The sequence below is a fragment of the Diadema setosum genome, chromosome 22, assembly GCF_964275005.1.
Source record: "Diadema setosum chromosome 22, eeDiaSeto1, whole genome shotgun sequence".
Lineage (NCBI taxonomy): Eukaryota > Metazoa > Echinodermata > Echinoidea > Diadematoida > Diadematidae > Diadema > Diadema setosum.
In genome coordinates, this window is record NC_092706.1 from 8,988,336 (window position 1) to 9,001,250 (window position 12,915).

General features: G+C 44.7%; 2 protein-coding genes across 2 annotated transcripts in view; both read left to right on the top strand.

Moving 5' to 3' along the window:
• Positions 1 to 392: 392 nt before the first annotated feature.
• Positions 393 to 4,910, top strand: LOC140245620 (uncharacterized). Its single transcript, XM_072325182.1, has one exon. The coding sequence runs from the start codon at positions 432 to 434 to the stop codon at positions 4,908 to 4,910; it is 4,479 nt and encodes a 1,492-aa protein (XP_072181283.1). The 5' UTR covers positions 393 to 431.
• Positions 4,911 to 5,849: 939 nt separating this feature from the next.
• Positions 5,850 to 12,915, top strand: part of LOC140245621 (transmembrane protein 237-like) — a 29,464-nt gene continuing 22,398 nt past the window's right edge. Inside the window, exon 1 of the mRNA XM_072325184.1 lies at positions 5,850 to 5,951. Coding sequence (XP_072181285.1) covers positions 5,850 to 5,951 — 102 coding nt within the window. The remainder of the gene's footprint in view (positions 5,952 to 12,915) is intronic.

Here is a 12,915-nt window from a genome sequence, read left to right on the forward strand (position 1 = left end):
TCGTCATAAGCCATCGTCACGCAACGTACACCCGTGACAGCCATTCGAGGTGAAATAAGTCCAATTTAAGTTAAACATAAACTCCTAAGAGCCAGAAAGCCACTGAGCAGGAATAATTTATGTTCGTTTTTTCTCTTTTTATAATTTGCTGTAAAACCAATAGTCAGTTATAGACAATTAAAATATTTGAGTTAACTGAATGCACATTGTTTCCTCCGTTTCATCTTGTATGAGTTACAGCCTACCAACAGTTCTCAGAGGTTATGAAAATTTCTTTGTTCCGTTTATTTCCATATATAAGGATGGAAATCGGGCAAATTCTGTGACAATTGGGGGCTCGTCCGCTGGAGAGAACTTGGCAGGGTTTATTCATGCAAGAATATTTGAGACGTGATTTGTGTAACCTCATGTTGTGTGTATAAGATATCACAATGGAATTAGAGAAGTACGTACAGTTAGGTAAAGATTGTGGACTGCAAGGTGCAGAACTAGTGGAGTTTGCCCGCACTGAAAGAGACAAGTATCTCGAAGAAAAGAGACGAGATGAAAAGTTAGAAAGAGATGAAAGACAGGTACAGAGGGAAGAAATAACCAAGCAAAAGAGGATTGAGTTAGAAATAGCTCAATATAGGAGTGTCAATGTGAAGGGAACAAATAGTGTAAGGAGTAGCTTACCAAGCTTGCCGGCGTTTCGCGCTGACTCTGACGATTTGGACGCTTATCTGTTGCGCTTTGAGAGATATGCAAAACAAAGTCAGTGGCCAGAGGAATGCTGGGCTCCTGCATTGGGGAACCTTTTGACCGGGCGCGCTTTACAAGTTTATTCTCTCTTACCGGCAAATGAAGCCGACGACTATGAAAGTCTGAAAGATACACTCTTGCGGCAGTTTGCGCTAACTGAAGAAGGCTTTCGCAAACGTTTTCGAGAGGCGCGGCAGAAAATGGGCGAATCATTTGGGCAATTTGCAACGCGCATAACCGGATATGCTACTAGATGGGTAGAGATGTCGGGTACAAGTAAGTCCTATGAAGGGCTACTAGAGCTAACGGTGCGTGAACAGCTGCTCGAATGTTGTGATCGTGGATTATCTGTTTTCATTCGTGAGAGAAACCCACGATCGGTGAAAGAGATGGCAGATATCGCAGATCGGTATCGGGACGCACACGGGCATGGCGGCTCCGGTAAACGCGCACGCGACGATAATAAGTCTCGTAACCAGGGCAACGAAGCAAGCCAAGCAAAGAAAGGGGGCGCTACGTCACGTGACAACCAGGGTTGCTTTGTCTGTGGTAAGCAAGGACATTTTGCTTCTAAGTGTCCAGACCGTAAAACTGACCAGTCGAAATTAACTAGCAAGCAGTATGTGCCAAAGTCAAAACAGACGGGGGCAACATGTGTGGTAGGAGTATGCCCTACTCATGATGCTCACGAGAGAGGGAATGTTAGTGGCACACCTTCTGTTAAACTGATGTGTGGTCACGAGTTACCCCTTCTTAGTGGTGGGTGTAACGTAGGCACAGACATGCCGACATGTGAAGGTATGTTAAACGGTAAAAGAGTGAAGGTGCTGAGAGACACTGGTTGCAACACCGTAGTGGTGAAACGTCAACTGATAGAGGAGTCTCAGCTGACTGGTGAGGTTCAAACTTGTGTGCTCATAGATGGTACTGTGAGAAAAGTGCCATTAGCAAAAGTTGAAATCGATTCACCATACTTTGTTGGAACAACACATGCTTTATGTATGACGAATCCTATCTACGATCTAATCATAGGTAATGTTAGTGGTGCTAGGCAGCCTGGCGACGAGGACATCGGATGGAGCGGAGAGGATGCTAGGGAGAAGCCGTCAGCTGACGAGATGACGACCTCCGGTTCAGAGGCAGAGTCCGCGGAAGCAGAGTCTTCGAAAGGGACAACGCAGAACGGCATCACAACGACCTCCGACAGTCGTGATCGTCCCCACACTGACGAGAGTGTGAAGCAGTTACCAACACCCCTACCTACAACCAACGAAAGTGCAGCAGTAGAGACAAGAGGCATGAGGAAATCGAAGGAACGGCCGTGGAAGAGACTAGGATCAGCAGACCAGCCGACGATCACTGCAACCAGGGAGGAGATGATCAGAGAGCAGGCACGAGATGCTACGCTGGAGAAACTTCGAAAGTTGGCGGAGAAAGGTGAGGCTAAGGCTGTAGGGAAAGGAAGTGAGGTCAGATATTTTTGTCGTGACAATCTTCTCTTCCGTGAATACAGGTCTCCCTACGTCGAGAGAGGAAAGACATTCACGCAGCTAGTGGTGCCCCAGCCGTATCGCAGTGAAGTACTCCGACTAGCTCACGACTCCCCTCTAGCAGGTCACCTGCAGACGAAGAAGACGGCTGACCGGATTCTCGCCCACTTCTATTGGCCAGGGATTCAAGCCGATGTCAAGCGTTACTGTGCATCATGCGATTCATGTCAACGCACCACGCCAAAGGGTAAGATAGGGAAAGTACCCCTGACCATCCCCCCTTTGATTGATACATGTTTCCGTAGAGTGGCGGTCGATTTGATCGGACCACTTGAACCGATCACCGAGAGAGGGAATCGATATATCTTGACGATAATCGATCTTGCAACTAGATACCCAGAGGCGGTAGCGTTACCACGAATCGAAGCAGAACGGGTAGCAGAGGCGTTAGTTGAAGTATTCTCGAGGTTAGGCATTCCTAATGAGATACTCTCTGATAACGGCACTCAATTCGTTTCAGGTGTGATGAAAGAGGCAGCTCAACTCCTGGGAGTGAAGCAATTTCACACGACACCATACCACCCGATGGCGAACGGCGCCTGCGAGAGATTCAACGGCACTTTGAAACAGATGCTGAGGAGGATGTGCCAGGAGCGACCTCGTGATTGGGACCGCTTCCTGCCAGCTCTTCTCTTCGCATATCGAGAGGTACCTCACGAAAGCCTTGGCTTTTCTCCTTTCGAACTCATGTACGGCCGAGTGGTGAGAGGACCCATGACTGTGCTAAAAGAACTGTGGACTAAGGAGATCCCTGAGGAGGAAACGAAGACTACGTACCAGTACGTCATCGATCTCCAAAACCGACTCGAACAGACGTGTGAACTCGCCAAAGAGGAGCTGTCCAAAGCATCAAGGAAGTACAAGAAACACTTTGACGTGAAGACGAAGGAGAGACGCTTCGAGTGCGGCGACAAAGTGCTACTCCTGTTACCGACGACGCGGAATAAGCTGCAAATGCAATGGCGAGGTCCGTTCGAAATCGTGCAGCGAATTGCCAGAGACGATTACCGATTGCTAGTGAACGGTAAGGAAAGGACCTACCACGCCAATCTCCTGAAACGGTACATTGGGAGAGAAGACGAGAAAGTCGACGACCTCGAGAACGAAAACCAGGGACAACTGGAGGCGAACTACGTCAGTGTCGTGGACGACCAGGTAGATGATGACGGATCGGTGCCCCTCTCATTTCCCTCCATCGAAGCGTCGGAAAGCGTGCATGACGTGAAGTGCAGTGACGAGCTAGACGAGGAGAAGATGAAGGAGGTAAAATCCCTCTTGCTGGAGTTCTCGGATGTCATGACCGATGTCCCAGGACGGACCGACATCATCGAGCACGCCATCGAACTGAAAACGAACGAGCCGATACGTTCTCGCCCATACCCAGTCCCCCGGTCACTGAAGGAGACCATCAGACAGGAGGTCGACACCATGTTGAGGATGGGAGTGATCGAAAGGTCGACATCGCCATACGCATCCCCCGTGGTCCTTGTAAAGAAAAAGGACGGGAAGAATCGCTTCTGCGTCGACTATAGGAAGTTGAACGCCAAGACAGTTGTCGACAACGAACCAATCCCAAAAATCGAAGAACTGATGGCAGAGATAGGAAATGCAAAGTTCTTCACTAAGATCGATTTGGCCAAGGGCTACTGGCAGATACCCGTGGTCGAAGAAGACCGGAAGAAGACCGCGTTTGTCACGCCAGACGGCCAGTACGAGTTCAAGGTACTACCATTCGGGCTAGTAAATGCCCCAGCAGTGTTCACTCGGATGATGAGAGCTCTGCTGGAAGGCCTGCCCCATGTCGTCCATTACATCGACGACATTCTGATCTACAGTTCCTCATGGGAGGAGCACCTGAACGACATCCGACAAGTCTGCCTCCGACTACGACAGGCTCACCTTACAGCGAGACCGACAAAGTGTCATGTCGCGTGTAAGTCCGTGGAGTTCTTAGGACACATCGTAGGACAAGGAAAGATGAAACCTACCCCAGAACAGATCCAGAAGGTGATGGCGACAACGCGACCGACAACCAAGAAGGAGGTGAGAGCATTCTTGGGGCTCGTGGGATATTATCGGAAGTTTATTCCGAACATGTCCACGATCGCTGCTCCCCTCACAGACGCGACGAAGAAGAATGAGCCTGACAAGATAAGATGGGACGAATCCCATGAGCAAGCATTTTGTACACTACGAGACAGACTAGTCGACTTCCCAATTCTAAGACTACCCGATGACGACAAAGAGTTCGTTCTACGGACCGATGCATCCGATGTGGGACTCGGCGCTGTGCTGATGCAGGAAAGCGAGGGGAAATACTTCCCCATCAGCTACGCTTCTCGAAAACTGCTGCAGCGCGAGCGCGTATACCCAATCGTAGAGCGCGAGTGTCTAGCTCTTGCGTGGGCGGTCAAAAAGTTCTCGTACTTTTTGTATGGCCGAGCATTCCAGCTGCAAACTGACCACTACCCGCTTGCTCATCTAACACACGCGCGAATGCAAAACCCAAGAGTCATGCGCTGGGCGCTTGCACTGCAGGCATATCAGTATCGTGTACAGGTAATCAAAGGCTCAGAGAATGTTGGGGCTGATTACCTCAGCAGATGCCCTACTGATTAGAAATAGAGGTGTAAACAGCCCATGTCATCACTACTATATGTGAGTTTAATCACAACGTAATTTTGCAATGAATTTATTGTTACTGTTATATACATTGTATGCTAGGAGGTTGTAAAGCTACAGTATTACACAAATTATATATGCTGAGTATGAGGTAAGATGTGCAGTTGACTCATACGTCTCTGAAATTATTTGATTGCTCTGAATCAGACACCCCGGTATAATACCGTGCATAAGAAGGTTTTGCACATTACAATTTATTTTGTAGCAACAGCTAATGCACACAATATGCGATTAGCACAGGTATCTTAATATTCTCCAATGTTATACTGGCCAACAAGAAGAGTCTGTTGAAATTGAGCCGAAAGTGTCAATTTTGTATTGTGCGGTGAAAAAGGGTAATTTTATCATTGAACTGTGGCTGGTATAATAATGCAAAAGAGTGTTAAAAGAGATATGATGAAGTTTATATGTTATCCAATTGACTGAGTAAATCAGATTGTATAGTATACTGTGGAGTTTGTTGGTATGATAGAAAACACACATAAACTGTCTCCATGGACAGCAGCCGATATTTGGAACAGTAGTCTGTCATGTATCACAACGAGTGAAGTTATAAAGCAGTGAATTGTTATAAGGAGTATAATGTTTTTGATTTAGAAGAGTAATGGTGAGAAAGTACTTACCTGTTACAGACATTGGATTTTAATTAGAGAGATGAGGCTATTGTTTCAGAGCGACTGTCATCTTAAGTGGGGGGTTATTTGTCACGAGTGGAGTGACAGACGCTCTCCTCCACTGAGGTCAATTTGCATGGAATTTGTAAATTAGCACTTAAGCATGTAAATTGATGCAAACTGTTTAGCATTTCAATAGAAGAAATTCCAGACCGCTCCCGGTAGAGCCACGGTAGTGCTATGTGTGGCAAGGAGCGGCAGTATGACATCAGGCCGTGAAGGGGACATCACGCTGTGGTGCTGTCTCCGTGACACATTGCATGAGAATGACCACTCGGTAACGGTGACAGGGGCCGCCACCCCAGTCAGTATTAACTAGAGATACCCACAGATAGTGGTAAGTGCATTAATTCTGAAATGTTTATGTATTCAATTGGCATAATTCGTTTGTGTAACTGATATTCGAATTGAGAGTGAATATTGTTAAACGCTTCAGTTAATATGTGATATAGAATATAGAATGGTTGTTATTTATGGTTGCATGAGCTGAGATACATTTGTATATTTATAATGAGGTAATTTGAACGTTGATTAGGATAATATGAATGTGCTCAAGTGCTCTGGCTGTAAGTGATCTGAATATTTTGATATTTGAAGGGTTTCCGGGTTTCCCGAAGGGTCAAGGGCCCACTGACACTGCAAGAGGCAGTTGCATAAAGGCGTCGTTGACTGTCGACCAGCTCCGAGGCTGTAAGGGAGCATAGACTGTCGACTGAACTTCATTCCTGGATGCTGAGGAGACACCGCTAAGACGTCCGTCGGGAGAGCGACCACGCGAACGGCAATCGCGAAGAGTTGCTACGACAGACCACGCGACAGTCCATACCAGCACCAGCGTAACGGGGCCCCGTCGTCGACCGACATCGTCATCGACCTGCATTGTCATCGTCATACATCGTCGTCATAAGCCATCGTCACGCAACGTACACCCGTGACAGCCATTCGAGGTGAAATAAGTCCAATTTAAGTTAAACATAAACTCCTAAGAGCCAGAAAGCCACTGAGCAGGAATAATTTATGTTCGTTTTTTCTCTTTTTATAATTTGCTGTAAAACCAATAGTCAGTTATAGACAATTAAAATATTTGAGTTAACTGAATGCACATTGTTTCCTCCGTTTCATCTTGTATGAGTTACAGCCTACCAACAGTTCTCAGAGGTTATGAAAATTTCTTTGTTCCGTTTATTTCCATATATAAGGATGGAAATCGGGCAAATTCTGTGACATCTGTATTAACACCTAATTACGTAAATCTTTTTACTGAAGAGTCGTTTCTGTTCCTTGTCTGTTATATTTACCGCTTTGATACTCGCTTTAAACATTGAATTACGGGCCTATAGCATGCAAATGGTTGTGTGAAGACAGAAAGATCCGTCTGTCCGGAGAACCCTTTAATTTTTTTTTTTTTTTTTTTTTTTTTTTTTACGTTATCGCTTTCCTTCCGTAGACTAGAGGGGATCCGTGAAGCCAGAAGCAGTTTCCGCAGAACACAATCCCCGACGACCAGATATTACAGACCGTCAAGATGTGTGTCTCTGCATAATAATGACCCAGACCCAATTAAAGACTTACCATAATTAAAGAATTACCTGAGAATGGCTGAGTCCGCTCAATGCTAAATCAGATTAAAGCAAGCAAGGCGGACGATTCAACTGACTGAACATTGTTCAGGCATTAGGCAAAACGTAAACATTATTCCAAAAGATCGGGGATAGATGTAACACCTCAGGTGTCAAATAAATCACAAATGCACGCCAACAGGAAATAAAGGCCGTGTCACACCTTTCTGGACAAGCCTTGCGTGCGACTTGCAAAGAACAATGACGTTATTTTTACTACCCGGAGGTCCCCGGAATGAGCCGCACATGACAGTACCTAGCACGTATCTCACCCGTGGTCACCCGGAAGTGTGCACGCAAATCTTTTTACCCGCAACCATGCATGTTTAGGCCCTGTCACACCTTTCCGGGCAAGCTATGCATTCTGTTGCCTGTAGGGATTTTCCAGCATACCGGGAATTTCTGAGGACGAACAAGGATTTGGGCGAGCCAGTGCATGTGTCTTACTTGCTAGACGCGTTCTACTTAAATTCTACTTGCGGGTATACTGTGTGACCTTTGTACCAGTCGCGTGGGGGCTGACAACTCAGTGAAGGAATTCCTCTGAAGGAATGACTAAAGTCCCACGGAATGTCATTATCTTGGCTGCATATCACGGGGACTACGAAGTACCTGCGAGGGAGTTGCCTGTGAAGTGCTGCCGCTAAGGGCCTCCTACAGCTGGCGTTGTGCATGCGTGGATCTCTCCGGGCATCCCCGCGACTCACCCGGAAAAGTTTTGGTCATGCTCAAAACTTGGGTGCGGTTAAATCGGACTTGCTTGAGCACCTCCGGGCAACTACAGGCGAGATACGCGCTATATAAGGTACTGCCAGGTGCGGACCAACTGCGGAGAGCTCCAGGTATCAAATTTGTTTCCCCGCAAGTCAAGCCGCAAAACTTCCCCAGATACGGTATAACAAGGCCTTGAGCATGCTCAAAACTTGTTCCGAGTGACTCGTGGGGTTCGCTCGCAGAGGTACACGCAGAACACCAGTAGGAGACCCTTACCGGCAGCACCTCACAGGAGCTGGCTCTCACGCAGGTCACACGGAATGCACGCAAGTAGAAGCTATGTAGCACGCGTCTAGTAGGTAACGAACAAATGCGAAAATTGCAAACATTCTTGTTCGCCCGCAGAAAATCTTCTACGTGCTGGAAACTACCTCCTCGCCACAAGCCCGCTTAGCTTGCCCGGAAAGGTGTGACACGGCCTTTATTGAAAGTATGATGTGATCCGGTGTTGAAAAGTGTTCACCTCGCACTTTGCACGGTGTTAATTTGACACTGCAGTATGTAGCACTGCTGGTGATATCTTTGACACTGCGCTGCTGAAATGTCAATTCAAGAATGACATTACGTGGTCTTGATTTTTTTGACATTGCTGGTGTAGATTGAGTTTGTGTAAATAGGAGACCACACCAACTTGTACGTTGGCGGTGTAAATGTGTTCATATTTTTTACAAAATTAAGTACGCACACTAAGTCATGTAGGCCTATTCTATCAACAAGAAGAACAGGATCGAACTATAAATCACATTGTACCTATAATCAACAGAAAATAACAAAGGCCCAGTAACATCCGGGGTGTTAATTTAACACCACAAAATTAATGAGCACCGGAAACATAATTCCTGCCCGATGTGGCATTCAAGTTTTCTACACGTGTGTGCGCGCAAGAGTTCGCGTGTGTGTGTGTGTAGGCCCTATGTGTTTTTTTCTCTCGTCCTCTCTCTCTCTCTCCCTCAAAATCTCTCAGGCAATCAGCACATCGAATTTCCTCTTGTGATTAGGTAGATTAAAAACACACAAAAAAAGCATAACCAAAAAAAAAAAAAATCTATGCAAATCTGATGACCGAATTAAACAGGCTGTTTACTCAATTAATGAGGAGACCGATAAGGAGAGACCATAAATCTTTACAGTATTTATTTATTGTTTATCTTTTTATTTATCTTTCTATCTATTGAGTTGGTTAGTTAGATATGTATTTATTTATGTATGTATTTATTTATTTATTTATTTATTTATTCATTCATTCATTGATTCATTCATTTATTCATTAATTCATTCAATTAAAGGGGAAATCCAGTCCAAATATAAGTTACTCTGACAAGAAAGAGGAAAATATTACGAGTTCAACGGTATAAATTTGATCGAAATAGGATGAAAAAAATGGAAGTTATGACATTTTGAAGTTCCGCTATGAGGGAACGGTTTTTGAACAGTCGATTTGAATATGCAAATGGCAAAGTGAGCGTGTCATTTCCTCACAACTTGCCATAAAAAATGAAATTTCCTATTTTCATTCAAGCTCAATTATTTGCGAGTCTCAAATCCTCATCTGGTCACTATTCTGAAGTTATTCAACCAGGGCCCCGTTTTATCAAAAGATAAAATCGATTTTAAATTTCCTTACCACACAGTCTGCCATAGACTTACAGTTGAAATCAACTTTATAATTGATTTTAACTCTTCATAAAACAGGGCCCAGAGGAATAACGTCATGTTTCAGACTTTTAATGACAGAAACATTGAATTTTCGTCAGTTTTTGTACACGATCAATGCAAAATTATGAGGGTATGATATGTTAGCTCATTCATTTGCATACATGTATTCATACCCACTGTACAAGAACTGTTTTGGAGAAATTATCAAAACTTCACAATTTCATTACTAATTCATTATTCTTTTATCCGATTTCAGTCAAATTTTTACTGTTGAACTTACTCTTTTTTTATCAGACTAACTTATATTTGGACTCGATATCCTCTGCTAATTCATTTATTTATTTACCATTATCCGTTTTTTCCTTCTTTTTTTTTACGTGAGAGGGTGGCATTATTGGGATTTGCTCAAACCATGGAGTTACTACACTTTGTTCAGACTAGTGTCCCTGTAGGCCTATTATACAGGGACGCTACAGATCTAGTTCAGAGCACCGTGACCACCACCGTTAGTGACGGAATCTCGGCTGCATAGACAAAGACGCTTGAGGGCGCCAAGCATTAATTTTGTACTAGTGTACAGTTAGTTACATTTTTGCCTTGCGAATCGCAGATTTGCCCGGCAGTCTCTCAAACATGGTAAGTTTGCTTAAAAATCTTCCCAACGGGTAGTTATTTTTTTCCTTATGAATATTCTGTAAGATATAAGATACTTCTTGTCTTGTTGCAAGTTCTTTTTATTAATGATATAAAGAGCAAGAACATCAGAAGAAAGGAAGGAACAAGTTGCTCATTTTCTACTTGGCTCTTCTCGGTGGACATTTTGAATGTTGGCAATGGTCGCATATCACCATGCACGCGGTTCCGGCATGGCATGGCCAGGCCGCGCGTGGGGCGGGGGTTGCCCTCACCCTCGCCTCGTGCGTGCAGCTGGCCGCCGCTGCTGCGCTGAAGAAGTGATTTGTGAAAGAAAATGGTGTTTCTCTTTATCTTTGTACCAGGTATTACCGTATCGTACCACGAAGGACAGGCTAGTTTCCAAAAATTGTGGAGGCCAAATTGTGAATTGCATTTCTGAGGGTCGAGTACGTGGCGAGTCTTCTGGATAATTAAAGTTATTATGCTGGAACTGGTTCTATCCCGCATTCGAGTCGATGTAGTCTACACGATTACGACACGAAACCGATCACGTGGCTGTGCCTCGTGGGGCTAGAGTGCCACTTGAGTGCTGGCTGGGGCTAGGCAGTGGTGCAGTACGTGTGGGAAGCATGGAATTTTTTACACCTGCCGACGTAGGTATAGTGTACCTAGCCGGCCAGATAGATATTATCGCAAGGTACCGTACGGTAGATGCATGACTAAGTAATATAGATCTAACGTTACTTGCATGGTTTTTCACAATGCACCAGCCTCGGACCAGGCATATTTGATATGATATTGATAAGTGAGATGGTTGATTGTTTGCCTCAAGTGCAGTGCAGAGTCCAGAGCTAAATTGGTAAGAGACAAGTGAGTGTTCAGAAAGAAGAGCTGCACAGTATGCGTGAGATTTGCCACACATGGCAACATGAAATTATCTGTGACGTGAGAGGAGTGTAATCAGGCATGCTTATCATGAAGGTGAGGTGTAAGGCCTTAAACAATTCGCCTGGCCTGGAGATCCATTTCAAATTCTATTTATAACTTTGAGTTACAGGGCAATCCAGGGCTGGGGGAGGCACAGGCCGGGTTCATCAAACTCAAGATGCTGTGAAATGATCTTGCCTAACATGACACTTACATTGTCATTATTCAGTGATAACATTTTAAGGTTACATTTTATACAGAAATGTATTGTTGCATGTTACAAGAGGTGAATTCAGCTTCTTAATGATGCTGTTGAAGTGTTGTGAATCAGTTATGCCATGGCCATCAGTAATGAAATTATTGCCATAATGCTCTAAATGCCAGTTCTGACTTTGGGTCTTTAGTTAACTACACGCAGCGCTGTCGCGAATCGCGACAGCGCTGCACCCCTTTTCCTTCGCGGACGTTGTTATCGTTCACTGTTTCCTTCATGAATATCTTTATTAATCGTGGAAAACTAAAATATAAGGAACTATCGTAATCTATGACCATCATTCAATAACCGGTATGCGATTTTTTGTTTAATTACGTCTAAAACTTACCGAAATCTATGGCTGAAATCTGGTCTGTAAACGTCCTTACTGCTTCACTCCTCATCTGCGTGTTATATGAATGGCATTCACTCTCGTATACTACAACGTAGGTAGTCGGAGATAGTCGGGTGACCCCGACTAAAAAAGGTCAAATCATTGCCGGTGCAGCACGCGCGGATCTACTACAAGTTTTACGTAACACATGAAACGCACGGGCGCACGGGCGTAGGTAAAAAGCAACCACTTCTGAATGCGCATGTAGTTTGTTGATTTTTTGAAGCTCTCGAAGGAAAAGATGCCACCGCACGATCTATACTCCGAAAAATTCAACAATAAGGTCTGGATACCAACAAAACGCCGAATTCAACTCAACAATCAGGAAAATATGCTGTAGGTAAGTGTAACTATACACAGCCCAGTCGCCGCTGTACATACGTAGCGCGACAGGGCTGTACCAACGAAGCTCTAAACACGAAGAGGGTCCAACGATCGCATGCGATCGGATTGAATTTTGATACTTTAGATCATTTTTTTGCTACTTCAAACTCATCTGACGAACAAAATGATGATGAGACTTCATATCTATGCTATGAGTATTGAAATTTAGATTCAATAACTTACCTAAATTGATGGTTATATGCAGCATGTGTGAACGGTTCACGAACGGTACATCGTCTATCACGCCAGGCCATTTCCAATATTCGGGAGGTCACATGATCTGAATGCCCTTTCAAAAGGTCGCGCTGTCGACCGTGCTGCTACATCAACACTCAAGCAGCGCATCGCACGCACGCAAAAGATTTCCGCAGAGATCAAGGCGCCATTTTGAATTCTGCAACGATGAACCGCGACGGTGTTACGGAATCCGCCAGAAAGTATCATTTTTTGGTTCCACGGACTTATCACGAGGGCTCTCAATGGACTTACGAACCTTCTGTAATACAAGCATGCACTTAAGGTGAGTAACGTTTGGTAACGTGTACATTGTTTATAAAGAACGTATAAATTTTCATAAGTTTTGTAGTTGTGTTGTGGTTCCCCACTTTGAAGGTGCCCGCTCGCT